This window comes from Podarcis cretensis, assembly GCF_951804945.1.
Source record: "Podarcis cretensis genome assembly, chromosome: 5".
Taxonomy (NCBI): domain Eukaryota; kingdom Metazoa; phylum Chordata; class Lepidosauria; order Squamata; family Lacertidae; genus Podarcis; species Podarcis cretensis.
The window spans coordinates 98,794,201-98,821,757 of record NC_137174.1 but is presented as its reverse complement, the minus strand read 5'-3'; the positions used below and the strand labels follow the sequence as shown (position 1 = coordinate 98,821,757).

General features: G+C 45.9%; 3 protein-coding genes across 6 annotated transcripts in view; 1 reads left to right on the top strand and 2 right to left on the bottom strand.

The window, feature by feature from the left end:
- HTR2B (5-hydroxytryptamine receptor 2B) overlaps positions 1–27,557 on the bottom strand; it is a 202,573-nt gene that overhangs the window by 89,628 nt on the left and 85,388 nt on the right. The gene's annotated exons all lie outside the window — the stretch shown is intronic.
- On the bottom strand, positions 1,998–20,799 carry DRC9 (dynein regulatory complex subunit 9). 2 transcript variants are annotated; one of them, XM_079978144.1, is made up of 10 exons: positions 20,667–20,799; positions 15,298–15,439; positions 12,851–13,098; positions 12,320–12,448; positions 11,374–11,455; positions 9,692–9,853; positions 8,457–8,531; positions 7,367–7,498; positions 7,062–7,163; positions 1,998–5,536 (listed from the first exon to the last, which is right to left on the bottom strand). In XM_079978144.1, exons 1-10 carry the CDS (start codon positions 20,702–20,704, stop codon positions 5,393–5,395), a joined length of 1,254 nt encoding a protein of 417 aa, XP_079834270.1. In that variant the 5' UTR covers positions 20,705–20,799; the 3' UTR covers positions 1,998–5,392. The 2 variants fall into 2 exon arrangements, with proteins under 2 accessions (XP_079834270.1, XP_079834271.1); XM_079978145.1 differs by lacking the exon at positions 20,667–20,799 and having other exon boundaries at positions 12,851–13,121; positions 15,298–15,434.
- Positions 12,634–26,570, top strand: RPL35A (ribosomal protein L35a). 3 transcript variants are annotated; one of them, XM_079978352.1, is made up of 5 exons: positions 12,634–12,644; positions 23,434–23,478; positions 23,783–23,935; positions 24,957–25,101; positions 26,512–26,570. In XM_079978352.1, exons 2-5 carry the CDS (start codon positions 23,468–23,470, stop codon positions 26,533–26,535), a joined length of 333 nt encoding a protein of 110 aa, XP_079834478.1. In that variant the 5' UTR covers positions 12,634–12,644; positions 23,434–23,467; the 3' UTR covers positions 26,536–26,570. The 3 variants fall into 3 exon arrangements, with proteins under 3 accessions (XP_079834478.1, XP_079834479.1, XP_079834480.1); XM_079978353.1 differs by lacking the exon at positions 12,634–12,644 and adding an exon at positions 20,952–21,031 and having other exon boundaries at positions 23,436–23,478; XM_079978354.1 differs by lacking the exon at positions 12,634–12,644 and adding an exon at positions 21,073–21,140 and having other exon boundaries at positions 23,436–23,478.

Genomic DNA, 27,557 nt, shown 5'->3' with positions numbered 1-27,557 from the left:
ACCTGAACACACATATACTCCTCAGCCAGGACTTTGGAAGCGTACATATAAGAGATAGGTTATGTTCTAGCTTCAACATCACTCCTATTGGACGTATGTATAGGAATGCTTTTTCACGCAGGTTCTTCCTCTGGCATTCTGTGTCCCAGCACAGCGCAAGAAATTAATTGTAGCATCCATCTACTCGTAACTTGGTAACTCGCGGTTTCCTGAAAGAGCAATTCCTGGTACGACTTTTAATTTTCATTGTCAAATCCTACAAAGAAACTGCTGTTTTGAGGTAAAATAGCAGGGCCCTTGACCTGTGCTTTTCAAAAATGATCTGTTAACTGGGTAGGAAAGTGGATTATTGAAGTAAACGGAGACCAGTGGCTCTGTGGCAGAAAGAGAAAAAAGTGCTCTTTGGTGGATTTGAAAGAACAGTTTTTAAGGGTAATTCTTTTCATGAAGTTAATCCAGCATTTCTTTTTCTGCATTCTTCTGCCATCTACCCTTCCCCTTTATTCATTGCTTCTCTCATGTGTTCAAAACCTGTAGGTTTGGAAAGTGTGCAAGGGCAGATGAAAACCATGTTAGCAGTTTCTGAAGACTGGATCTGCCCAGCAAGCACCGTAAAAATGAGCTGAGAAGTGCAGACTCGCAGTTGTGCAGTTCCTGCGTCTTCACTCCTGCCCCAGATGTTGCCTTATCATGGGCAATTTGAGGTTCATGTCTTGTTTCTACAACTGGAATGCCTTTCAGACACTTATCTCCTCCCCCTGAAGCTAACAGATTTCCAGGTGGAGACAGCTGTGGGAGTTGGTGGTCATGTACTGAAGCATTATGCTGATTCTGTGACTGAGAAGGACCGTAGGGAGGGAGCTGGGTAATCAGAATGCAGAAGCAAACCATGTCATCATGTAGGTGAGCAATATTTGGGCAGCGGGGAGCAAGCCTGTGTGCTGGCTTCAGAGCCACACCCTATAGCCCCTTGCAGTATCACAGAGGATTTGGGGGGGAGGGTACTTGGGGGCAGCGAAATCTTTGGCTGCCTCTGTGCAGTCTGTTCTCTTGTGGCGCCCATGCAAGGCACTGCTCTCAGCAGTGATTCCTGGGGAAGAGAGGCCCTCGTGGCCTGTACATGAGGTTCACAAAATAAAGCAGAAAACACTGAATGTAATGATGGATGGCAGGAGGAGGTGATAGAATAGCTCAGCTGGGATGTGTAGACAATGGATTTTGAGGAATCTGGAAAAGAAGCTCAGGCTGGCTGTGTTTTTGTTTTTGACATGCATTTCCTCCCCAAGTGTCCCGGTGGCGCTGTGTTGAAAAAAAGCACAAGTGTCATTTTGGCTATTGCTGTTGGTTTCCCTGGGCTTTAGGTGGACATCGTCCTTTTTGCCATTCTCACACGCCCTCTGCAATCACTTCATTTCTATTTTGATGCCCTTCCTGGTTAATTTTGCCTTGCCAGGCTCTCGTCTCCTTGCAGGCTGCTTAGTTCCTTTTTGCTTCATGACCCTTGGCTCCCAACTCTCCTCTGAAGCACATGAAGAATGTTTTTAGCAAAACAGTAGCATGCGGTTGAAGCAACAGTTTTCTTCTAGCTCGGACAGCCTCAAGTCCTGCAGGGGCTGGTTGGGCTACAGGGCTGCCTGCCTCTTTGCTGATGCTGGGTGTGCCGTGTTTTGTGGGTGTGGTGTTGCCGGCCAGAAGCAGTTCTTGAGGAACTACATCAGATGCAATAGCAGCATTGAAAGCCCTCTCCCGGTTTCCTTTGTGTTTCCGTTTGCCACCTCGCGGACCTCTGATTCAGATGCTTCACCAGTTCTGCTGCTGTGCCTGCCTCACCAATTCTCATCCACTTGTTTTGTACACATCTCTGGGTTTTCTGTTATTTATGCAAGCAGGACCGTCTCAAAGTGGAGGGAAGCAAACTTAGCATAGCGAGGTGGGTAAGAGAGGAGAGATATCATGAAGGTTAGTCTTTCACTCCCACACCTTTTTCTTTTTTTAAAAAAAACATATATAACACTTTGTCGGCTTCAGCCCAGTTACCAAAAATTAGCAAGTTCATCACCATATACTGTAAAAACATCTTCTACCATGTCAAGGTCAATCCTTTATCCAGGCAGCTCAGTCTGTATATTACGGTGGGTTGAGAAACGGTATTACCTGCAACCCGGTTGTGTAGGTCATCTTTAACTGCAGTAGAAAAGCCGCAGTGTTTGGTAGTGCGGCTGAAGCTCCCAGCCCATTCCAGCAGGACATATGCAAGTGGTTGGCCGAAGCCCTTAAGGGCCAGAAATTCTTAGCATGCTTTGCGAGAGGACCCAGAAAAGACTGCATCCTACCAAAGACATGCAGCTGCCCTTGTGTGGGGCTGCAGTGGGTCTGCTGGCAAGCTGGGGGCTCTTCTGCCCGGGCAGTCAGTAATGCCCAGGGGTATAACTGCCAGGAAATAATTAAGCACAATAGGGTGGTATTGCCTCCCACGCAAATCACCACCTATGACCAGGGCTAAAGCATATGACATGCTTTTTTAAAAAAACAAACAAACACAAATGCTCTGTTTTGTGTCGCTACGTCATTTTGTCTCTTCACTTTATTATAATCTCATGATGGCAAGAGTTCCATGAATGGACGTTAACAGCGTGAAGGAAACCCAGGTCCTTTCAGCCAATGGCATGTTTTATGTATTATACCAAAAAGAAAAAAACACTTGAGTTTTCTGTTGCTAGTTTTAAATGGCTTGGGAATTTTTGTGTTTTGTTATATTTATGTGCAATTTTTTCCTTGTATTCAGTGGGAAAAGTTTTTGTTTTTTAAGAAAAGTGTATAGAATTCTATTTTGTGTGTTGAAGCAACAATAGATGGCTGTCCTTTTCTGGGGAATATCAGTGCAAGAGATCCCCCATTCCGGAGATGGTGTTTGCTGTTGGGTTCCTATAAATCCTTCTGTTTTTGTTACCTGTCCACAAGCAGTCCCAGGCAAACGTGACTATTCTGAGAATCAGGTGGTTTTCCATTCCAGAACTGACACTTTTATTTCCATCTTGCAAGGGGTATCATTCATTCAAGGCTGCTCCAGCAAAGGATTGTGCTGTTTGCATAATTTGGTTTCTATTTCCTCCAACAGTGCAAAGTAAGCTTGAAAGCTTTATACACCCCTTGATATTTGGGGACCTATAGATGTTGCATCCACAATCACTTTATCCCAAATGAAGCTGGTTTTCTGAAAGGACCCAGTGAACAATAATTTATGCAGCACACTCAGTGGGCAAGCTAGATCTTTCCTGTTTGTCCTGTGAACACTGGCTATGGAGTGAATCCATCATCCAGTGTTGGCTCCTCCCTTTGCACAGGGTTTCCCAAACTTGGGTCTCCAGCTAGTTTTGGACTACAACTCTCATCATCCCCAACCACTGGCCCTGCTAGCTACGGATGATAGGACTTAAAGTCCAAAAACAGCTGGAGACCCAAGTTTGGGAAACCCTGTGTTAGGGTAAGTGGGGATTGTCCCCCCAACCTCAGTGTGCCCTCCCAATCACCCTGCTTTCTTGTGTCCACTAAGAATTGGCTGGGCATTTCACTGTATCTGTCCCCCCCTACAGTTGGCCTGTCTGTCTCCCACCCTGCCAGGCCAATGGGCACCAACACACATTGTATTAAGTAGACCTTGTCCAGCTTTCTGATTCCTACCACATAGTGACATTCAGATGGGGGTCAAAACTAATTTGCTCCATGGAAGGCAAACTCACCTTGTTGCTCTGAGTAGCCCCTGCAAGTTCTTGCTAGTTAAGGCCCAATAGCCTCTGCCTGTCCTACGGATGGATTGCAGTCTCACCTCTAGGTAGATGGAGAGCATCTGTCTTCCTTTTCGTTGCTGGTTAATCAGAGAAGGCAGACTCGCAGGAAAAGCAAATGCACTGACTTCTGGCGCAGTTCATTAAATGTGCCCAAGAGAACAGCTTCTTGCCAACTCTCCTCTGTGAGGGCTTGTGCAGGAGCTTTTCCTGACAAATCTCTGCCACAAAATATTTAAAGGAATCTTTCCATGACTGTTCAGTAATGTCTGGTGCTATTCTGTCTTGGAATGGTTCTTTTAATTTTGTTTTTTGGGCAGCGGGAGGGATATCCTGTAAATTTGGGTGGGTTTTTTTTTTCCTAAGCATGTTTTGCAGAAGATTTGAAAGCCTCCATTTTCAATGCACTCCAGCTCTCACATATTCATTCTCCTCTAGGCTGGCACTGGGCAGAAAGCCCAGAGGATAAAGACTTCACTCTTGTTGTTTCTCCAGACTGTAAACGTGTAATTAGTAGTATAGCTAAAGGATTTTTTAAGAAGTTCTTTCCTGTATTTGTATGTCTGTAAATACATTCCATAGTTTTCAAAGACTATATAAACATCATAATATCATGTACTTTATTTTAAATTGCCTGTATGCTACCAGTCAATTTCTAGCGCACATGATATTATAAACTTCAAACCTGGGTGATTTGAAATAAAGGCTGAAGCTTTAAAACCTGTGTTTGTGAACAGAAGCATTTATTCTGCAGTGGGTTTGTCCAGTCTCTCACGTGCCCTTGATTGCTTCTCTCCTGGGAGACGGAAGTTGAGCAGCCTTGTTCTTTTGCTTGTTCAGCATGACGACATAAAATGTGTTGCTGCTCCCAAGAGCTCATCAAGTTCCTGTAGGATCAAGTTGGGATCCTATTCTGCATATGCAGCATGTGTGATTATGAGAGTAGTTGTCATATTAATAACTACTTGGTTTTGCTAGTTTTCTAAGGTCTTCATGTACATGTCCAATATAGGAACCACTCCTAGGGTCCAAGGTCCCTTCAGCCCCCCCCCCCAATAAAAAATTTGAGGCAGCTGCCCGCCCCCATTGATGGACATTGCCATTTAAATGGTCTTGTGATTATGTGGGGCATCAATCTCTGCCCCCCTCCAATATTTTATTCAATTTGGCACCCTTGATGTCCGCTTACTACCAGTGACATTCTTCATGGTATGTCTCCATGCAGTTAAAGCTTAAAAAGGCAATTTACACGAGCAATCTTGTGGAGATGACAGACCATTTTTCTTTGCAGCTTTCCTGAGCTCGAGCAGAGGGTGGGGAGACAAGATACAAGATTGCACCATATGGTCCAGGGTAATTAACACAAAATGTTGGTATGGCCTGTTCACTTTCAAAGCAAGAAAAATAGAACCAGCAGCTTCAATGCTCTTCTGCTGACTGGGACCAAAAAGCAAGATATTGCTGCCTCGAGCCGAGTGCTAAAAGCTTTTATTAATTCTGATCCTTTCAGCAAAGACATATACAATTGTCCTCTTCCTTCATCCCACAAAACCGTGCTGCCCAAACTCCTAACGTGGAGATGGCACAGGAGCTGGGCTCTGTTCCCATCACTTTTTCTTCTTCGCTCCAGGTTTCCCTTTGCCCTTCTTTCCCTTCTCTTTGGGCGGCTGCTCTTCTTCCCAGAGTTTTTTGAGGGCCTTGTAAGGGCCAAGGAATCTGCGGACCATCATGCCTCTCCACCAGGCCTGCAGCTGAAAGCAAGGAAGAGGAGAAGGGTTGTGCATGCAGGAAGGAGACACTGGGTGCCCACACTACCTTCCAGCTGCTGCTCAAGCTTTGCCAAAAATGGGCTCCCAGAAATGACTGCTGTGCAACAAGCCCAGTTCCCCTAGGCTGCCCCCCCACCTCTCTAATGAAGCAGGGCTGGCTTGAGTCCAGCATTCCATCTGCTCCAAGTCAGCCACAGCATTTAATGCCCACATTTATCCCATCGCTGCCAGCTCAAGCTGCAGAAAGGCGCAGCCTTGGATACGCTCCAAGAAAGCATCTGAGTGGGAAATAAATGACATCTGTTGCGGAATGTCCCTGGGCAGCCAACATCCAAAGGCACGCTGCTGCTGCTGCTGCTGCTGCACTGAGGAGAGCAAATGGGTGGCTAGGATTGGGATTTGGCTATCCGTGAAGCCAAACACAAGGCTGCTTCTCACTTCTGTGATATGGTCATGCCTAGATGAGCAGATTCTGCACTTGTTCAAATATGCTTCTTAATGTGGTACGGCAAGGTCTGCTATCCATGTAAACAACTGATAAACAAATTATACTTCATGCTGTACCCTAGCTAACTGTTGGCTAGAAAGAGCTACAGAAATGGCTATGGATCCCACAGTGTTTCAGGCCTCACTTAATATTGTTTTCCCGTATACATATTTTTCCCTCTTCCAGGCCAGTCCTGCAGCTGATGGAATTGAAAGTGCTGGTCTCTGCCTAGATAAGACTGTTCTTTGCGACACAATCTGTGGCTGCCTGTTTTACCATACAAGGATGGTCCGGGGAAGACCCTGCTTCATGTTTAGCAGATGATACTTCTCTGAGGAAATGGCTCTCTTAGGTTAGGGAGAAGTGCGCTGGAGGAGGTTGGAGAGAACCTTCAAGCACCCCTACAGAAGCAGATGATTCTGCCACCATGCCCCCCGCTTGGCACATTTTTAATGCACATACAGTGGTGCCCCGCAAGACGAAAAACTCGCTAGACGAAAGAGTTTTCCGTCTTTTGAGGTGCTTCGCAAAACGTATTTCCCTATGTGCTTGCTTCGCAAGACGAAACATCTTGCGATTTCTTGCGAGTTTTTTTCCTCCCCCCCCTTTTTCTAAGCCGCTAATAGCCGCTAAGCTGCTAATAGCCGTGCTTCGCAAGACAAAAAAACCGCAAGACGAAGAGACTCGCGGAACGGATTAATTTCGTCTTGCGAGGCACCACTGTAAAAGGATTAGAGATCTGGAGCCCTGAAAGGGGAAGCCATGAGAAAGAGCAGCCTTCCCCAAACGGGTGCCCCCCAAGCGATTTGCACTGCAACTCTCAGCCCCAGTCAGCATGGCCAGCAAGGGGTGGTTCAGCAACATCGGGGGGGGGGAGCTATACAAAGCAAAGGAGATGATCTGCTCCACATGTTGGGAGAGGGGCAGAAGACATGGTGGAGGAAGAGCTTTTCTCCCCACCCCCGCTTCCAATTTTTAGTCCCAGGACTCCAAAGGTAAGGCTATATTGACTCATCTTACCTTCAGGATACTCTTCAACTCCAGAGCGTCCTGTTCTACCTTCTTCCTTGCATTCTCTTTTTCCTTCCGGTCCTCAATTATAGCTTGTTCGCATATAAGACACTGTAGAATGCAAAGACACCTTTAACTTGAGCTTGGAGGTGGGCTTTCGCTCTCACCTCTCACCCCTGGACTCCTTCCTTAGCTTTCTAAGCTTCCTAACAAATTGGAGCAGCAGTGAGGATGTGTGGATAGAGCGACCCCACATATAGCTGCCGTGGATCACCAACGGACCAAGGAGCCTAACCATCATCTTTGTTCCCTACCTGCTTGGCCAGTTCCTGTAGCGCTGCCTGGTCAGCTGCTCTGGAGGCCTTCAGAGAATTGAGCTCTTGCTGTTTGGCTTCTGTATCCCTCTCATACTTGTCCATCCAGTACTCCAGCTTCTCTTCTATGCTCTGCGACACACACAGGTGGACACTTCACAACACTCCTGACCATTCCGGGGCATGGCTTAAGAGCCCGGCGCCTCATGCAATGACATGATATTGGAGGACTTGCAGAATGAGGTGCTTGGTGGGGATTTGGGGATGATCAGCTTATCACCTTGTCTAACTCTCTGTTGCTGTCGGAACGCTATTTCAGAGCCAAAGCTCTGTGTCATTTCCTGTATGTACACAAAGCAACTGAAGGGAACGGGGATGATCTGTGCATGCAAGGTGGCGCCCTTGTGTGTGTAAGGAGCAGCAATACGGGGGAGAAACAAGAGTCACGGGGAACTGGAATGGGCAATAGGCTGCTGTGTGCAGCACCTTAGATGCTTTCTAAATCTGAAGTTCCCTATGGATTCCATCCCCAAGATATCTTTTGTCTGAGGCCCCTGAGGTGGTCAACTTGTGTGCTGGCAGCTCTATTCCGCTTGCCTGAAAAGATGGGGTACAAAGTAAAGAGGCATCTATTGTGCAGGTGTATTTTGAATGGAAGAGCAATCATATGAGCCACATGCACACACAAACACACCTGCCATGTGCAGTTTAAAGTGGTACAGCTCAGCCTCAGGGTTCTAGGCCTCTGATCTTTAGATACAGTAGTGTCTGGATCCACTTGCTAGCTCAACCCATAGGAAGTGTATGTCAATAGAAAGTAATGATTTGAATTAAGGGTGGGGATCACCTAAACCTCTGAAGAACAAGGAAGTAGATCTAACAGTTGGCTGGAGAATGGATGGCATTACAAAAAGTTATAGCACAAACAGAAGACCTGTAGCCTCTAGATGTTGGACGCCAACTTCCATCAGCCTCGCCAGCATGAACAGTGGTTAGGACATATGGAAGCTGTAATCCAGCAACAGCTGGAGTGCCACAGGTTCCACATCTCTGAGCTAAATGGGGCACCAGAAAGCTTTGTGCCACCTACCTTTTGCTGCTGCTTAAGGAAATTCTCAATGTCCATGTGGACTCTTATCTCCTGCTCAGTTTGATTTCTCAATTTCTGTAATGGGAGAAAGACATTGCATCAAACTTTATTTGGTTCTAAGCAAATGCCAAGAGGGTTCCCCTGAAGACCTGGGGAGTGCATGTACCACATCCCTCTCTGTGCCATGTTGCAGAGTCAGTTTATAGCCCAGGCGTAGTATAGTTGTACAAAAAAAATGGTCAATGATGCCATCCCTAAATTCTGCCCTCGTTTTCACTGCTGTCAGCCCCATGTCATGACTTGGCTAGCCATACAGTGATTGAAGGTTGAAAGAAGACCAATAGAAACTGAGAACACTGGGCAGTTGAACCAGGTTAAGTCAATTGAATGTGAAAACCAAGAAGAATATCCTGTATATGAGGTAGAACATTAAATTTGCATGCAAGAGGCCCCAAATCCCACTCCTTGCCATTTAGGATCAGGTGTGGGATAAACCACAGAGCCTAGGGCTTGCCAATCAGAAGGTTGGCAGTTCGAATCCCCACAACGGGGTGAGCTCCCATTGCTTGGTCCCTGCTCCTGCCAACCTAGCAGTTCGAAAGCACGTCAAAGTGCAAGTAGATAAATAGGTACCGCTCCAGCGGGAAGGTAAACGGCGTTTCCGTGCGCTGCTCTGGTTCGCCAGAAGCGGCTTAGTCATGCTGGCCACATGGCCTGGAAGCTGTATCCCGGCTCCCTAGGCCAATAAAGCGAGGTGAGCGCCGCAACCCCAGAGTCGGCCACGACTGGACCTAATGGTCAGGTGATGGGGAGGACACTGTCCAAGACCTCAGAGAGTCTCTGCCAGTCCGAATGGAGAAGCAGTCTGACCTGATATAATGTACTTTTCTATTAATACCAAGGTTAGCCCTTGACTCGATTGGGAGTTAGATCAACTGCTGCTCACTTAATCTGAACTAAGGTTCAGCACAAGCCTTTTTTCTGGCACCAGGAGGACTCAGCTCTCCAAAATAGTTAGTATTCCTGGGTTGCCTCTGGAGCAACCACACAGCAGTCCTCTTTGGGTTGAGGATGCTCAACCAAAAGTCAGGTTACGCTGCTGAGAAAAGTCTATGCCAGGACTCTGAAGAGTGGTTGCCTCTATGCTGAGGCCACATATGCCATCAAGGCATGCCCCACACTCTACTGCAGACCACCTCCCTACGAATGCATACGGCCCAAGGCAAAGTGCTTACTTCAATTTCATTCTGCAGATCATTCTCGGCCTCAAAGCATTTATTCTTTGTTTGAGCCACCTGGAGGTCTGTGTCCTTCTTGACGTAACGATTCTCCATGTCTGTTTTAGCCTTCATCTCTTGAAGCTGGTCTTTGAGGTATGCAATCATCTCGTTCCGATTCTGTGGAATGAGAGAGTGAGCGGGTGGGTGGGTAGGACTACAAGCAAGGGAGACTTGATGTGCTGGTCTGTGGTCATCCTCAGAGGTGCTGCTTAAGACTGAACTGGCTTCTGCCTTGCCTTGCCTTGCCCAGGGTATGGATGGGCTTGCAACTCAACAGTGTGTCCTATGGAACATTCCAACCTTCTTCTCACTGAAGTAGAAAACATATCTGGACTGTACCACTCCAGATGGGGGTTTACATCACTGAATGCTCCTCTGTACAAAAGATTCCTTTTCTCTGGTGTGCTACTTTTCTACATGCATGGATTTTTCCTTCTATAAAAAATGAGCCCACCCATACATGTTGTAGTCCAGAAACATGTCGACTATCTCGCGGTTATCTAGGCCTTTAAGGATGACTTCTGTTTTGCCACTAAGGTCTGACTCACTGACTACTGTATTTGGGGCTGAAAAATAAACATCCTGTTAGGCAGTTGTAAGTTTTAAAAGAGGAAAACTCAAGATCAGACAGGATCCATTGACTGTACCATGCCTGTTTGAAGTTAGTGCAGGGCAGACTGTTGCAGAATAACCAAATTTTCCATTCAGCAGGCAAAGCCTTCAGCATTATGTTGTGGGTTGAGCTGGGGGAGGGCTTTGGTCTGAGACTAGAGCTGCTAAAAGTACATGGGAAGGAATTCTATCTTGGAAATAGGGGGTTAGCAACTGAGTCCTGCCAGCACAGGAATCCATGTATGTGCCAGCCCCATGATAGTTGTGACCCATGGAGGAGGAGTGTAGCTTTTTAATTAAGGTTCTAGAATTTAGTGCCAGAAACACTTAGACTCTGATGTTAGCAAATGCAAATGAGATCTTAAAAATATAGATCAGACTAAAGGCCCATGGATCCCAGTGCTGGGTATCCAACAGCACCGGACTCAGTTGCCTCTGAGAAACAGCCAAGCACCTTCCCTCCTCAGTTTGTTATCCCTCCTCTATAACACAGCTAGTATTCTGAACATGGAGGTTCTCTTAAGCCTCTCAGGGGGCATTCTGATTGGTTGCTGTAACCCCAATGCCCAACCCTCCCTTTGGATCTGTAGGCAGGGCCAGCATCATGCAACACCATCCCCAAGGCGAGGGCTTGGGCAGCCCTCCAGACCAGCCCTGCCCACTGGCAGGAGACGAGGGCCTTTTCAGACAGCTTCAACAATACCTTGCTATTTTTAAAAACGGCAAGAGGAGGGCCTGTCCCAAAGAACAACAAATCAGAAAAAAACTTTTTAGTGATGACCAATGTCCACTGATAGATCTGAGCCTCCAGGTGTTTTATCTAACCCTTTCTTAAAGCCATCTAAGCCCCAAATCCACAAATAAATGCTTGCATTTATGTGTTCTGCTGCATTCCCTAGATTTGGAAACTTTCTGCTGTGCAGAGCCCATTTTGCAGCCTGAGCTGCACCTGTTGGTGCTAATTTTATTAATTTCATACTGCATTTCAAAGGGGGGTTTAAAGGGCGTGACTGCCTAAAGCTCACCTGTAGCTCAAACTCCTTTTCCTTCTTGACATCACTGAGCTGCTTCTGGAGACTCTTTATCTTCTTCCTTCCCATCTCTTCCCTAGAAGGTGAGAGGGGAGGGAAAGGAAATCCCTGGTTTCCTGGGGCACATCAAGACTTAGGCTGGAAAGGGAACTTTGGGGCATGCACCCAGAGTTCCCTCTGGTCAGTTGGCAGCAAACTGGCAGATGCTTTATCAAACTCAAGAAACAGGCCATGTGATGATGATGATGATGATGATGATGATGATTTATATGCCACCCATCCAACTGGGCGGCCCCAGCCACTCTGGGCGGCTCCCAACAAAATATTAAAAACACATTAAAACATCAAATGTTAAAATTATTATTAAGGTGCTTTATGTGTATCTGATTCATAAACTACAACTAGTGCAGAATGCAGTGGCCAGATGGCTCACAGGAGCAGATTAAATTAAATAAACAGAAGTTACTGGCAGCACGACCCTCTACTGCTGAGAAAGCTGTAATGGTTGCCAATTCACTACTGGGTCAGGTTCAAGGGTCTTGTGTTAATTCACAAATCCCAAAATACCTAAAAGAGCACCTGATCCCTTATGCTCCACCTCGATCACTGACAGCCTCTGATGGGGCACTTCTGGTAGTTCCTTACTCCCTGATATGTGGTTGGCCTTCCCTGGGCGCTGAGCCCTTAGGGTGGCAGGTCCTGCTCTGTGAGACTCTACCAGACACAGTGGTGGAACCACAGCAAATGCCCGTTTATTGTGTGAGGAGCAGCTGTAAGGTGGAGCTTTTTGGCTCATTCTCTCCGTATATTAAGGATTGGCACTAGTGGCTGCTGAGAGGCCCTGCCTGAGCACCTGGAGTGTGACTGTCAGCCAGCGTGGGCAATGTTGCGCTAGTCAGCCTAAGTTCAAAAGAGGCAGCTTCTAAAATAAAACTCCAACCTGAGGACAAGGTTATGGAGGTTCAACTTCTTTTCATTTTCCAGGTCCACAGCTAACTGGAGGGAGTGAAAGGTTCCCAGTGCCAGCATTTCCTCTGTCACGTCTTCAATCACGTCGCTTGTGTATTTCCTGGCAGGAAAGGAAGGAAGTGTTTAGCCCGGTAGGCAAAATGACAGGCGAGATTCCCAGCCATTTAGCGATGGGTCCAACCAGATCGCGTTTCAGGCCCTTTATGACTTAGCACTGGCCATGCACTCAGGCCAGTTGCAGAGGGGAAGTCTCCCATGGCACCCACACCCCAGCTGTGGACCTGAGGGAGCTGCTGCCCACAGGGGGGATAGCCTTGACCTCTGGAGGAAGCCCCACTGCATGCTCAGGGCGAGGGGGAGCAAGGTATGGGGGAAAGCCTTCAAAAAGGCACTCTGTAAACCCTCAAATAAACAGAAAGTTGAAGAATTCCTTGTGAAATCGGAACTCGAAAGTATTGGGTGCAGATAAGCATCCTGTGTCCCATTGACCAAAGGGTCTCACCTGTCCGCCTGGATCTTCTTGAGGTTCTCTGGGGACAATGCACTCTGTTTTGTGGCAATGGTGAAAAGGTAGTTGGCCCTCTTCAGCTCATTGCCTGTGTCCTTCAGCTGCCGCCCAAGTTCCGCAATCTTGCCCAGCTCATTGGGGATCTTGGCCTGACTCTCTGCCCGGGCGTCCATCAGGTGCTTGTACCTCGTGCTCAGCTCCTTCTGGTTTGCAATAACGCCCTGGATCTCTGTATCATTAAGCTGAAGAGCAACAAAAAGAGATCCTTGCAAATAAGGGGCAGAAAAGAGAAAGAAGGAAAGCAGTCATAGCTGTGGGTAAGTGATCAGGAGGAAGCCTAATAAATAATAATAATAATAATAATAATAATAATAATAATAATAATATGCCACCCATCTGACTGGGTTGCCCAATAATAATAATAATAATAATAATAATAATAATAATTTATTATTTGTACCCCGCCCATCTGGCTGGGTTTCCCCAGCCACTCTGGGCGGCTTCCAACTAAGATGAAAGATACACTAAAATGTCACATATTAAAAACTTCCCTGAACAGGGCTGCCTTAAGATGTCTTCTGAATGTCAGGTAGTTGTTTATCGCTTTGACATCTGATGGGAGGGTGTTCCACAGGGTGGGCGCCACTACCGAGAAGGCCCTCTGCCTGGTTCCCTGTAGCTTTGCTTCTCGCAATGAGGGAACCGCCAGAAGGCCCTCGGTGCTGGACCTCAGCGTCCGGGCAGAATGATGGGGGTGGAGATGCTCCTTCAGATATACTGGACCGAGGCCGTTTAGGGCTTTAAAGGTCAGCACCAACACTTTGAATTGTGCTCGGAAACGTACTGGGAGCCAATGTAGGTCTTTCAAGACCGGTGTTATATGGTCTCGGCGGCTGCTCCCAGTCACCAGTCTAGCTGCCGCATTCTGGATTAGTTGTAGTTTCCGGGTCACCTTCAAAGATAGCCCCACATAGAGCGTATTGCAGTAGTCCAAGCGGGCGATAACTAGAGCATGCACCACTCTGGCAAGACAGTCTGCTTTCTCTCCTTGTTGGACTAGTTGCTGCGGGCAAACTGTGGGGAGATCTTGCCTTCCTGCCCTCTTTCTGGGCTTACCAGAAGCCACCATTGAAATTACCCAGATGGAGCCTGGGTTTTGCTAATCGAGGCTCTTCTAGCTGTTCTGGAGCACAAATTTCTCCTTGACTTTTCTCCTGCTTAGGGATTTAGACAGCTGGGGGGGGGGGCAGGGACTTTCAGTCCTGGCAACTGATCCATGGGACAAGACCTACCAGGGATGAGTTGCTGTGCTTGTCAGGCCCAACACTCGACCAAGATCTCGTACAATGAGGGAAATATGGAGCAGTGCTTAATCTGACGAACACAGCCAGAACATCTGTAACATTCAGCAATCATGTGATTCTGCCCTTGCATGAATGCACACCTGAAGCACACTGATTTGCATGGGGAAATGAAGCTGTCACCGGTTTGGAGGTGAGGTGAAAACTCCATAGTAGAGCACATCCTTTGCCCTGCAGAACCCTTGCCAGTCAAAGCAGATTGGGTTGGGGAACATTTTTCATCCAAATCGGGGTTGGTGAGAGTTCTGAGGGCCAGACAGAAAGGCCTGGAAGGCTGCATTTGGCCCCCAAGCTTGAGGTTCTCAACCCCTGGAGAAGATGGGACAGAGCAAGATGCATTATTGGTCTGACTCAATATTATGAGTTTCATGGTTACAGACTCCGCTAACCCAGAAATAGTACCTTATGAGGAACGGCTAAGGGAGCTGGGCATGTTTAGCCTGGAGAAGAGGAGGTTAAGGGGTGATATGATAGCCATGTTCAAATATATAAAAGGATGTCACATAGAGGAGGGAGAAAGGTTGTTTTCTGCTGCTCCAGAGAAGCGGACACGGAGCAATGGTTCCAAACTACAAGAAAGAAGATTCCACCTAAACATTAGGAAGAACTTCCTAACAGTAAGAGCTGTTCAACAGTGGAATTTGCTGCCAAGGAGTGTGGTGGAGTCTCCTTCTTTGGAGGTCTTTAAGCAGAGGCTTGACAACCATATGTCAGGAGTGCTCTGATGGTGTTTCCTGCTTGGCAGGGGGTTGGACTCGATGGCCCTTGTGGTCTCTTCCAACTCTATGATTCTATGTTTTTTGTGAGTTAGCAGTTGAGAAAGATGGCAACGGCAAAGGATAAGGTGGAATGAAGCTTTCGGCTGCCCAAGAGCAGGATGATTTATAACATTATGGGAGATTAACTTCATAAGTGAGAAAGAACCAAAGAATAAATAAAAATAATAAGAGACAACTCCAGAACAGTAGGATGCTAGGCAAAAATTATCAGGCTGATCCTGATAATAGTGGAGGCAGGGGGCAGGGGAAATAGTGTGAATGCATCCTCAGTTTCCCTCTCACAAGTCTGTGATGTACTTACATCGCTGACATCTTTGCGGCCCTCGTAGGAAACTGGCATGATGAAGCCAAGAATGGCAAGCTGGTCAACGCAGTCCTCCAGCAGAGCAGAAAATCGTACTGCATCCAGAGGCAGGAGCCTTGGTGTCTGGATGGTCAATTCCCTAGCCAAACAAGACAGTATTCGCCATTTAGAATGCAAACAGAATACTAGAAGGCAACCATCCCCCAAACTGGTTGCTGCTTTGTGCGCGTGGGCCCTGAACGTTGCACCTTCAAGTTCCACTGCTAGCATCAGCTAGAAAAGCCTCTCTCCCAGACCCGAAGAACAGCCTGCTGCATCAGGCCAATGGCCCGTCCAGTCCAGCATGTGGCCAACCAGACCCCTGTGGGAAGCCTGCAAAGAGGACCTGAGCGCATGAGCCCTTTCTTCCTCCTGTGGCATCCAGTGACTGGTATTCAGCACTACTGCCTCCAACCATGGCTGGTAGACCCTGATAACCTTCATTAAGTTATCTAATTCTCTTTTAAAGCTATCCCAGTTGGTAGCTGTCCCTGCCCTCTGAGTGAGTTCCAGTTGAACTATGTGCTGTGTAAATTACCTGCCCTGAATCTTCCGTTAGAGGGATCCACAAGTTCTAGAGTTGTGATGTTTTAAATAAAATATATGTTTTATTGTTTGCTAAGAAAATTATGTGTCTATGGTTATTCTTGTGTGTATTCGTTGTTTTTTTCTTTTTTTCTTGTTGTATCAATAAAAATCTTTTAAAAAAAACAAGTTCTAGAGTTATGAGCGATGGCCGTGCATACTTTTAAATAACGTATTTTTCACTCCATAAGACGCACTTTTTCCCTCCTAAAAAGTAAGGGGAAATGTGTGTGCATCTTATGGAGCGAATGCAGGCTCCTGGGCTCTGCTCAGCGCTCCCTTTAAAGAGTGTGTGTGCGGCTCTTGCTGGTTTTTCCCTGAGGAGGGAGAAGGGACTGATGGGCTGTCCTCTGTCCCTTCTCCCACCTCCCGGAAAAGCCAGCAAGAGCCGCGTGCTCTTTAAAAAGCCGCGCCTAGCATGTGCACGGCTCTTGGGGGCTTTTCCGGGAGGTGGGAGAAGGGACTGACGGCTGCCCTCTGTCCCTTCCCACACCTCCCAGAAAAGCCAGCAAGAGCCGCTGCCAGGCTCTGCTCAACGCTCCCTTGTAAGGGCTCCCTTTCGTCCCTCATCCCACTTTGCTGGGAAGCCAGCAGTAGAGGCGCTGCACAGCTATCGCTCTTGCTCTGTTGGCTTCAGTGAGAGCTGCGCAGCTTGCTCTGCTGGCTTCTCAGCGAAGCGGGAGGTGGGACGGGAGGGTTTAAAGCAAGAAAAGCGAGAGCCGCTTACATGCTCTGTGCAGAATATTTTTTTTCTTGCTTTCCCCCTCTAAAAACTAGGTGCGTTTTATGGTCAGGTGCATCTTATGGAGCGAAAAATACGGTACTTCTATCATGCCACCTCTCTTACTTGCATTTTCTCTAAACCAGAAAGTCCCAAATGCTGCAGCCTTTCTTCATAGGGGAGTCGCTCCATCCCCATGATCATTTTGGAGGAGCTTTTTGAACTTCTTCTACAATATCCTTTTTGAGGAAGAACTGCACACCGTATTCCTAGTGTGCGCACCAAGACCAGGACCTTGCACTTAGCCTGGTAGCTAATTGGCAGCTCGTTGCAAAGACGATCTAAAAGTAACTGATTATATATACATGAGGATGAGAAGAGCCTTTGGGAATGCAGAACGCTGGGTAGGCAGAGGCTCATATGGGGAGGTATTATAACCACACAAGAGAATCCTTATTCTCATCTCTGGAATGTTGGAGGAGTTGGCTGGCGTTCAAGATTAAACAGGCATTAAGTCATTTTAATTTAACTGGGTGTTTTGTTTTCATTATGCATAAGTTTTGCTTTATGCTTAATGGTTGCCATCCACACTGAGCCCTCTGGAAAAAGGGGATAGGAATTAAACGAAGAAACTCTCTACTTGGGATGCTCTGCTGACTTTTGCTGGCAAAACTTGGGTCTTCTTCCTGCCATGCAAATCCTGTCTTTGTTTTTTGTTTTTTGTTCTGGTGATACTAATTCCAAGACCAGGAAAAACTGGAAGCACTTCAGTTTAACCCACAGTGCCCTCTTTGGGGAAACAGAGAGATTAACAGGGTTTCATTTTATTTAACAAAATTGATATACCACTTCTAAGCGATTTATGAAATTATAAAATAAAACAATCAGTAAAAAAAATGTTTAAAAACATTCCAACATGTCTGGATAGGTCACAAGTTCACTAACAAGTTTTAAGGGGCTATATGTGAGTTTATAGAACATAGCAGGCATACATTCAGTTGGGAATGTACTAAAAATGATAAAGAGCAAAACATTTTCTTTCTTTCTTTTAGTAAATTGAAACAAACATTGTGGAGCACCTAGCTGAGTAGGATTAAATGGAATAAAAAAATTCCTTCCAGTAGCACCTTAAAGACCAACTAAGTTAGTTCTTGGTATGAGCTTTCGTGTGCATGCACACTTCTTCAGTTATCTGAAGATAGTTATCTGAAGAAGTGTGCATGCACACGAAAGCTCATACCAAGAACTAACTTAGTTGGTCTCTAAGGTGCTACTGGAAGGAATTTTTTTATTTTGTTTTGACTATGGCAGACCAACACGGCTACCTATCTGTACTAGGATTAAATGGAACTGTGAGAAGAAGAAGAATCCTGCTGGATCAGACCAAAATCCCATTTAGTCCAACATCCTGTTCTCACAGGGGCTAACCAGATCCCTGTGGGAAACCAGGGAGAGGATACAATTATTATATGATATAATATATATTATTAATATAATTTTATTTAAAATACATGTGCCCCACTCCCAATTCCAGTACAAGAGATGGCTCACAAAGATGTCTAAAAACAGCAACAAGTCACACCCCAGAAAGAGCCCTTTGCCATGTTCATGTCTCAGATGCCCCTCGTCAAGAAGAAAGCCTTGCAGCACTTTGGAAAATTAGATAAATTAACAGGAAGGATTCGAAAGCTGCGGGAGCAAAGATTCTTAGAAGCCTGGAGTAAATATATGAATTATTTGAAAAGCAATTGTAATGAACAGATTACACTAGTAGGACTGCATGAAATTCTGTAAGGAGGATTATCTGAACTATTGCAAGAAAGACTATGAAGAGAATTATTAGTTAATGATAATTAAGAGTAATAGAGAAACTAAGAAATGCAGAATAAGTGATAAAGCACGGAAAATCATCAGAGGTGGTTGACGGACGTCTAAAATATTGTATAAGAAGTTATGTTAAATGAATGTTGGAAATGATATGTATAAAAAAACTAATAAAAATGTATGAAAAAGGAAAAGAAAAAGCAGTTGTCTCTGGCAGACGATGCCATTCCATTTTTTTTTTTAATGAATATTTATTGGCATTTTCAAAAAAGAACAAAAATAGACAAAAGAACAATTACAAAAATACAAAATTTAAAAAACACTTAAAAACACGCAAAATTTCAGTTACTTATTTTCATTTAACTTGTTTCTCAGACCTCCCCTTCTTGTATTCCAATTTAAACTATTAACTCAGCAAATCCTTATTACTTATTTCTCAACTTTAGCTTAATAATTTACTTTAACCTGTTGTTATTTTATTTTTCCTCCTCTTCCATTTTCTCAATTTATTTTTACCAACCTTATTTCCATTTAATTTAAACCATTTTGAGAACCGGTTTTAACTTATCCAATCTTCAGCATGAATGCTTATAGATCGTTCCTCATTCTTAAACATTTTCCTAAAGTCGACCAATATTTCCCTTCCACGGCTTTCCCAATTTCCATATAGTTAGTAAAACAAGAAAATGTAGCACCCTGCTTGTGGTTAACACTTAGCTGGAATGAAATATTCAACGCAGCAATAGAGAAATTAAAATAATAATTTATTTGTCAGACAAATAAATATGAGGCACAGTGGTATATGGTTACCAAGCTCTGGCCTGGCCTCCTGCCATTCTGGCCAGCACTTATATTTCCTTAATCCAGCCCCCTTGCTCCTCCTGTGGCTGCCCCTGTCCAATCAGCCTGGTTGAAATTCCTATTGGCTGTTTGCTAGAACCAATCACAAAAGATACACCCATTTCCTTCTGTCCTTTTATGGGAAACAAAAAGCTATATATTCTTCTATCTATAAATGACAAATAAGTAGTAATATATCTTACATGTGTCTCAACAAGGAACCTTAATTACCAGCTCACCTCGCCCTATTGCCCTCCAAAACAAATGGTTTAATCTCAAATTTTTATCTTAAACAGATGTCAAGGATCATCATTGAAAGATCTCCTTCCTTTGGAGGTCTCTAAACAAAAGCTTGACAAATGCTCTAATGATGTTTCCTGCTTGGCAAGGGGGGCTGGGCTGGTGGCTGATGGCCCCTGTGATCTCTTCCAACTATATGAAATAAGAATCTAGCATAAGGATTTAACATTTCTTAGCTTCTAATTCCTTTGCATAATTACATTTAAGCCAATATATATTTAATACATAACATAAATAACCTTTTAAAAGGAAAAGAAATCTTAAAAGGATCTCAGTTTAAGAAAGAAACAACTTTAGAAAAAGACTTCCCAAAATACTCTCTTCTCCAGCCAAGCCAGTTGCCTTTTTCACTGCTCTTGACCTTTCAACCTTAGGAAAATATGGCTCAAGTTTAATGGGAGGCACATGGTTTTATTTTACTATTTACCCACTCTTAATTATGTTTATCTCTGCTTTTTTTATCTTCTGTAATATGTAGGGTCAGTGTAACCTTGGCTGTCAGCCTGTAATTCCCTTTTTACAACTTTGAGAATTGTTTTCTGCTATAAATCAGGGGGGCCCCTTGTCCAGGAGGAAAAACATTTTGCCAAGGTTCTTAGGCAGCTGGTCTTCTGCCTGGCATGAAACATTTGAAAATCTTTAAGCTCATCTTAAGATACAGGCCCTGATCAAGCCTCAATAAAAATGCAGGCTTATGATTAGATGCCTCAATAAAAACAAAGCTAGTTATAATTATATACCCTTTGGATCAGACGATGCCATTCCAGCAGCCCTGATGCCGCCGCCGCCCCCCATCCCCGGGGGGAACTTCCTAGGCAGTGGAGAATTAAGTGCTGTTGAACCCAATTCGGCACCGCTGAGTCCTTCGAGTCTGACTGAGATCCCCGTACTGCAAAGGGGGTCGGGCTAGATGACCTCTGGGGGTCCCTTCCAACTTCATAAGTAACCAGCGACCTCTTCACTTTTCAAATTGCCCATTGGGCACGGCGCCCCCCCTGAGGAAGCGCTCCGTGGGGCTCCGACCCCCGCCAGGCCTCCCTTCACACGAGACACTCACCCGGCGGCCTCCATGGCGGGACCCGGAGTGGTCGCCATGGTTACCCCTCAAGCGGCAGGAGAGGTCCTCGCCGGGAAGGGCTGGCCTAGTTGACGCCTGCCAGGATGGGGTTTTTTTTTAAGATTTCGGGCTTGTAGCGCGGCGCGGGAGCAGCAAAAACGCCTAGCCCACAAACAAAGCAAACCAATCAGTTTTTGGTCCCAAGAGCCTCGCCTAAACGCCCGACCTGGAGCGATTTCAGACAGGCAAGCGGCGTAGACGCCTCAACAGACGCCGGCCGAGGGGTCCTGGCGGTCCCCTATCCCAGCTCGCCCCGCGGCTGCGCTCGCTCTTTCTCGCCGCCATCTTGGCTGGGTGCTGCTGAGGTGAGAGCGGGGAAGGGGCTCTGCGGGCGGGCGAGGCGGCGGAGGGCGGCGAAGAAGCGGCTCCAGAGGCGGGCGGGCAGGCGCCGCGAGGGCCGGAGAGCCGGGCTGGGTGGGCGTAGCGGGGCACGGCGGCGGGATGGCTCGGATACGGGATGGATGGCGCCGGAGCCCTGAGTTCGGGCCTTGGCCGAGGCCGCCACAGGGACTCTTAGAAGGCCCCAGCTTTGCCCCTTTCAGCTTTTTAGTCGGAGGCCAGGGAGCCCCGGCAGCCCCAGGCGCCTCGGGGGGGGGAATGGTGGGCTGGCCTTTGGCTTAGAACCAGTTTGATTTCCTTTCTCCTCCTGTGAAGAGGCTGCATCCTAATGTTTTAACGTTGTATTTTAACCTTTTATAAATGGTGTCAACACAAGGGGGCTTGTGAAGAAGGCGCAGCAGAGACTGTACTTTCTGAGAATCCTAAGGGAAAACCATCTTCCGCAGAAACTGCTGCTTGCCTTCTATCACTGTGCCATTGAGAGTGTGCTCACTTATGGCTTATGTGTGTGGTACGGAAGCTGTACTACCCAGGACAGGATGGGGTTGTGCAGAGTTGTGAAGGCAGCAGAGAGCATTGTTGGCTGCCCACTCTCCACCTTAGAGCAGATTCATGCCACAAGGTGCCATAGGAAGGCACTGGACATAGTAAAAGATCCATCGCATCCTGGTCACTGTCTCTTCGAGCTCCTGTCGTCGGGACGGAGATACAGGACGATGAAGACAAGAACGAGCCGTCTCAAGAACAGCTTCTTCCCCAGAGCGATCTCGGCCCTGAATGGGAAACCTGGACTTTGAAAGTCATCTAATCTCCCTTGCTGTATTATACTGTATTGTTTTAATTAGTGTTTTTATAGTTGTTCTGATTTTGTGTGGAGTGCCCTACCTGGGTGGATGGAACAGCCAAGTAAATTTCGTTGTCCCCGAGAGGGGGCAATGACAATAAAGATGATGATGATGATGATTATTATTATTATTATTATTTTAATCAACTTGTTTTTATTATTGGTTGTTAGCCGCCCTGAGCCTGGTCTTGGTTGGGGAGAGCGGGGTATAAATAAAAAATTATTATTATTATTATTATTATTGAGGTGAAGCGGTGCCTTTAAGGTTGGCATTAAAAAGAGCCCTGCAGTGTAGGATCAAACAGCCACCTGGTGCAGCGGGCTTGGTGCCCAGCCACGTACCCCTGGGGGGGGGCACAGGGCAGGGAGACCCTCGCAGATTCTCCTTAGCAGCATTTTCAGGGGGTACACTGTCCCTGATCATGGAGGCTCCATTTCGCTGCCGTGCCTGATGGGTTCATCCTCTGTTGTTTTATGCAATTCCGTTGAGCTGAGTTTTCCGTTGATGTGTCTTTTAAGAAAAGACTTCTTTTTGTTTTGGGCTCATCAAGGTGGGTTAAGCTTAAATCTTGCAGGTGCCTAGATCCCCCAGGTCTTTTAAGCTTTGTTCAGGGCGAGGGTGGTATTTGAAGCTGAAAAGGGGTTTTGCAGGCCGAGCAGCCGTAGCCCAGTGATGGAGCACATGCTTTGGAGGTAGGAAGGAGGATTTGAACCCTTTGGATTTGATCCACAGCATCACCAGCGAAATGGATATTGACTGGGAGGGCTAGGAAAGAGCCCGGCCTCTGGGACCTTAGAGACCTGCTGGTGCTGTTGCCTGCTCAAGAGTAGACAATGCTGTAGCTTTTCAGAACAAATAGGAATTACCAGTTCACAGAATGTATTCCTTCACATGGATTTGGCACAGTGTGAGTGTTAATTTATGGAATTCTCTGCCACATGGTCACAGTGGCTGTTTGTTTAGGTGTCTTTAAATTGTAGAGTAGGAAGCGAGAGCCATCTAGCATATTGAAAAAGCAGTTAGTGAGCTATTAGCAGTGATGATCACTAAATAATTTTGCCTTAAGAAGCTGTGTGTACTGTGCTAGGGAGCTAATGCTTTTTCATGGCAGTATCTGGCTAGCCACTGCTGGAAACAAGATGCTGGACCAAGTGCACATTGGACTGATCTCAGGGTTGGTGTTGTGGAAATTGTAATGCTTGTTTGCTGATAGGTTTTTAATGGCCTTAATTATTCTTAGGACATGTGTGCAAGGTGTCTTACAGATCTTTTATGATGGTGCTTAGTAGGGAGGGGACAATGAACTCAAAGCATTTAGACCCCAGAACACAGACATTTGCTGGATGGAGTGAAATCATCTGCAAAGTTCACCTTGATGGTTGAAGATCTGGGTTATCTTGGATGTTCTTTCTTCTCTGTTCTTACTTAAGGAAGTCTAGAATTGCCCACCCCACACACGTTTGTAATTGGGCTGGTGTTTAGCATATCCCAGCTGACAGCTCCTTCTGTTCCTTTCCTTTCTTAGGCCTGCTGGGAACAGGACTTCAAGACAACACCATGACTGGCAGGTAGGAAACTGTTCTTTGGCAATTCTTGCATTTCCTCTGCTGCCTTTACAACCTCGCACGTATGTGTTATCTTTATTATGTTAGTTTTCACTCTGTCACACAGATTAGTGCTTCTACTTAAAAATATCAAAAGGATTGCCTTAAATATTCTGGTTTCATAGAAGCACCTATAGTTTTCTTGCATATTTGATGTCTGTAGCAGACTTTCTGTAATACTGGAGCAGATCTGCTCTGCAGTCTTGTTTTGTGATGCAGTATGCTGGAAAGGCTTAAGATTTAACTTTGTGCGCACTTTCTTCCCTAGGTTGTGGTCCAAGGCCACTTTTGCTGGCTACAAGCGAGGTCTTCGAAACCAGAGAGAGCACACAGCTCTTCTGAAAATTGAGGGAGTTTATTCCCGTAATGAGACAGAATTCTATTTGGGCAAGAAATGCGCCTATGTGTACAAAGCAAAAAAGTGAGTGGTCATTGATAAAGGGGACTAGCACTTTACACTTGGATCTTTTGTATATTCTCATGAGCATGTTGAAGAGCTGAAACCATTTTGAAATTGTTTTCATTTTATGCCATGCTACACAAATTTGGGGCATTGTGGCCTCAGATACTGCTGTGTGAATAATTGAACCAGGAGAGCCAAGACATGGCGTAATGCAAGACTTGGACCTGCTCAGATTTCGGCTCAGCCATAGGCAAATAACTGACTGTACTCATGCAGCAGTACTAAAACCATAGTTTAGTGTGACATGAACAAACAGGAATGAGTAGCACCTCAGACTTGGAACTAGAACCCAGCGGCATCCATTGAAACTGATGAGAATTGAGGCAAAAGAAAGTACTTCCTCACATACAATGTAGAGTTCAATTATGGCATTCACTACCTCAGGATGTAGTGGTGGCCTCCATATTGGATGGCTCTAAAAGGGGATTAGGCACTTTAATCGAAGAGTATAAGGCTATCATGCTTCCGACTATCCCTCACTGGGGAACAATAGCAGGAGAGGGCTATTTCCCTCATGTCCTGCTTACTGGGCATTGTAGGAAACAGAATGATCCAGCAAGGTGCTTGGTTGGCAGAAGCTGGGACAGCAACGGGCACTCACCGCGTCGTGCAGAAGCCCAAGAGGTTCAGTGGTTTAGATCAGTGTTCCCCAACCTTGGGCCTCCAGCTGTTTTTGAACTACAACTCCCATCATCCCTCGCTAGCAAGACCAGTGGTCAAGGATGATGGGAGTTGTAGTCCAAAAACAGCTGGAGGCCCAAGATTGGGGAACACTGGTTTAGACCACAGCACCACGCGTGATAAGATATCACTGAAAGAACTGAAAACTTTCATATTTTCTCATTATCTATTCTCACTGCTTTTCAGCGGGGAATGTTGAGGTGTTCCAAGCTCTGTGTGTGAACGTGAACATTTTGGAGAGCCCTTCTGCATTTGGTCAGTAGTGGGACTTAATGTTTAATCTGTTTCCCTTTGTCAGCAACACCGTGACTCCTGGCGGCAAACCCAACAGGACCAGAGTGATCTGGGGAAAGGTGACCCGTGCCCATGGAAGCAGCGGCATGGTGCGGGCAAAGTTCCGCTCCAACCTACCTGCCAAAGCCATTGGACACAGGATCCGAGTGGTAAGTATGAGCACTGTGAGTGCCCTTGACGGGCCAGAGGCAGATAAAATCTTTTCTATAAGCTACCTTGAGGATTTTTTAAAAAGAAAAATTCTGAACTAAAATTAACCGTGAGCAAATTTTTGTGTGTCAGACCCCTGTGTTAAAATATAGACGAGCGGAACAATATAACACAACACGATGGCCAATAACAATGGCACTAAACACTATTGATTGACTAATACAAATGATCAGAAATTACAGCCAAAGTCTCTAAATCATCTTCACCAGTTGCGGTAGAATAATTCAAAAGTCCGATATATACATACCGGCCCATAGGACGCACCTATTTTTTTGGGGGGGGGGGGGATAAAGGAAAAAAAAAAATTCCCCGCCAGGCGCCAGCCCGAGCTTCCCCCGACCCCAGCCACCAGAACAGGCAGCTCTTCGCAAGAGAGAGAGAGCTTGCGGAGAGCTGCGCGAAGCTAAGCCTGGGCGCGCTGCGCCTCCCCGCTGTCCCCCAGCTTGTGGGGCTGGCGGCAGGGAGAAGCGGGCTTCTCCCCGCCGCCAGCCTCCAAACCAGGTTGGTGGGTAGCACGAAGGCGCGCTCCATTCGCCCCATAGGACGCACACACATTTCCCCTTCATTTTTTGAGGGGGAAAAGTGTGTGCTATAGGGCGAAAAATACGGTAATCTGTCACCAAATATCGCTGGAACCGAGTTTCCGGATAACCAATCTTGTTTCGTTCAATGCTTCATCAGCCATTCTAGATCAATTCTTCATCAGCCAGACTTGTAAGAATTAATATGAGAAGGATGCAGTTCAATACTTAATATGAGAAGGATACAGTGACTACAGAATCATATGAGCACTGATCCAGAGCATATTTTCTACAGTGTTTATATTTGCTTACATGTAAGATTGGCTTGTTAAGAAACTGACCCTGTGGTAAGAGGCTTCCTTGTATGACAAAGTTTTGTTGCCTCTTAGGAATGTAAGCAGATGTGTTTGGGCCAACTCTACTCTCTGTTCTTTCGCAAATAGGAGGGTTATCACCTAGGGCTTGAAAAAAATTGCAAATCTTTCCAGTGTATCCACATAAATGTAGAGCTTGTAAATATCTTGTCAAAATTACTGGGAACATTGAGTGAAATCAATTGTTGGCCATGCTTTCAGAAGACTCCTTGAAATCTGTGGATTTGAGTATAAATTCAGTAATCTCAGTGAGTCTGCTCTGAGTATGACTTAACTTTGATATCCCCAGTGCATTTTTTTTGCACTTCTTGAGGATCCTTCTTGTGTGATTTAAATAATATACAGAAAATATTTTTTGATGTGGGTTTTGTTCCCTAGCGAGATCTTCATAGGGCATGGTTTCTGTTCTTTTCCCTTCCAACTGTGTAACTCTTTTTCTTTTCTTTTTTTACAGATGCTGTATCCATCTAGAGTCTAAATTTAGAGTGAAAATAAAATTAAGACTGTATTCCACTTTTGTATATTTGGTCTTGCCTTGCCTTTTTGTTTCCTGTCCTTGAGGCTCAGTTGCAGGAAAACACTGTTCTACAATCAGAAGATTCTTTCTTGTTTTTAAGGCATTGAAGCAACAGATTATTTTCAAAACAAAGCTGTGGTCCATGTTCCTGGCAACATCCCTGCTCCTCTTTTATAGTAGTGAGCTTTTCTAAAATGCTGAGACCTTACCATTCAGTTGTTTAGCTCAAGTGGAGACTGAAACATGGATTTCTTCACCAGCCCACATGTAACTGTCAGTTTATATAAAACTGAAGTCATAAATGTGTTTCCTTGTCCTCGTGATATTTGCCCCTTAGTAGCCCATCTCTCTTAATCTGATTGGGTCCCAGCTGGGAAGATTCTCTCTGAAGCTGCTACTTATCCCAGCTGCCTCTGCTGCTAGTTTCTTCACCTATCCTCTGAACCTACTGAAGCAAGTGGGACTCTGGTTATGATGCTTTAACTGCATATGGGAGGGGTGGGGCATATTGGACGAATATGTGGCTCAGGCTTTCTGCGGAAAAATTAAGTACCGTAGGCGGCATCTCTAGGTTGCAACCTGGTAAACCCTAGTCAAGAATCACAGGTGATGGTGAAATGTAATGAAATTATTGGCTTCTTGTGATTAGGGCTATGCTCTGTTTACATAGTCTGAAGGCAGTAATGTTTCTGAAAAGCACAGTGTGAGAGAGTGCTCTGGTGCTTGGGTCCTGCTTTGGGTTTCCCACAGGCATTTGGTTGGCAACTGAGAACAGGATGCTGGAATGGATGGGCTATTGGCCTGACCCAGCAGGGCTGCCCTCCTTATGCTCTCCATCTCCTTGTTACAAGCTTAATGGCTTAGTTGTGTGCCCAGAAAGGAAATGAAGGAGCAGTTGGAATAGGGTTTTTAATGACAGTTGACGGTTCTGGGTGTACATAGGATTCCACTGAATATGGCAGGCAGAATGGCCCACTCTAGTC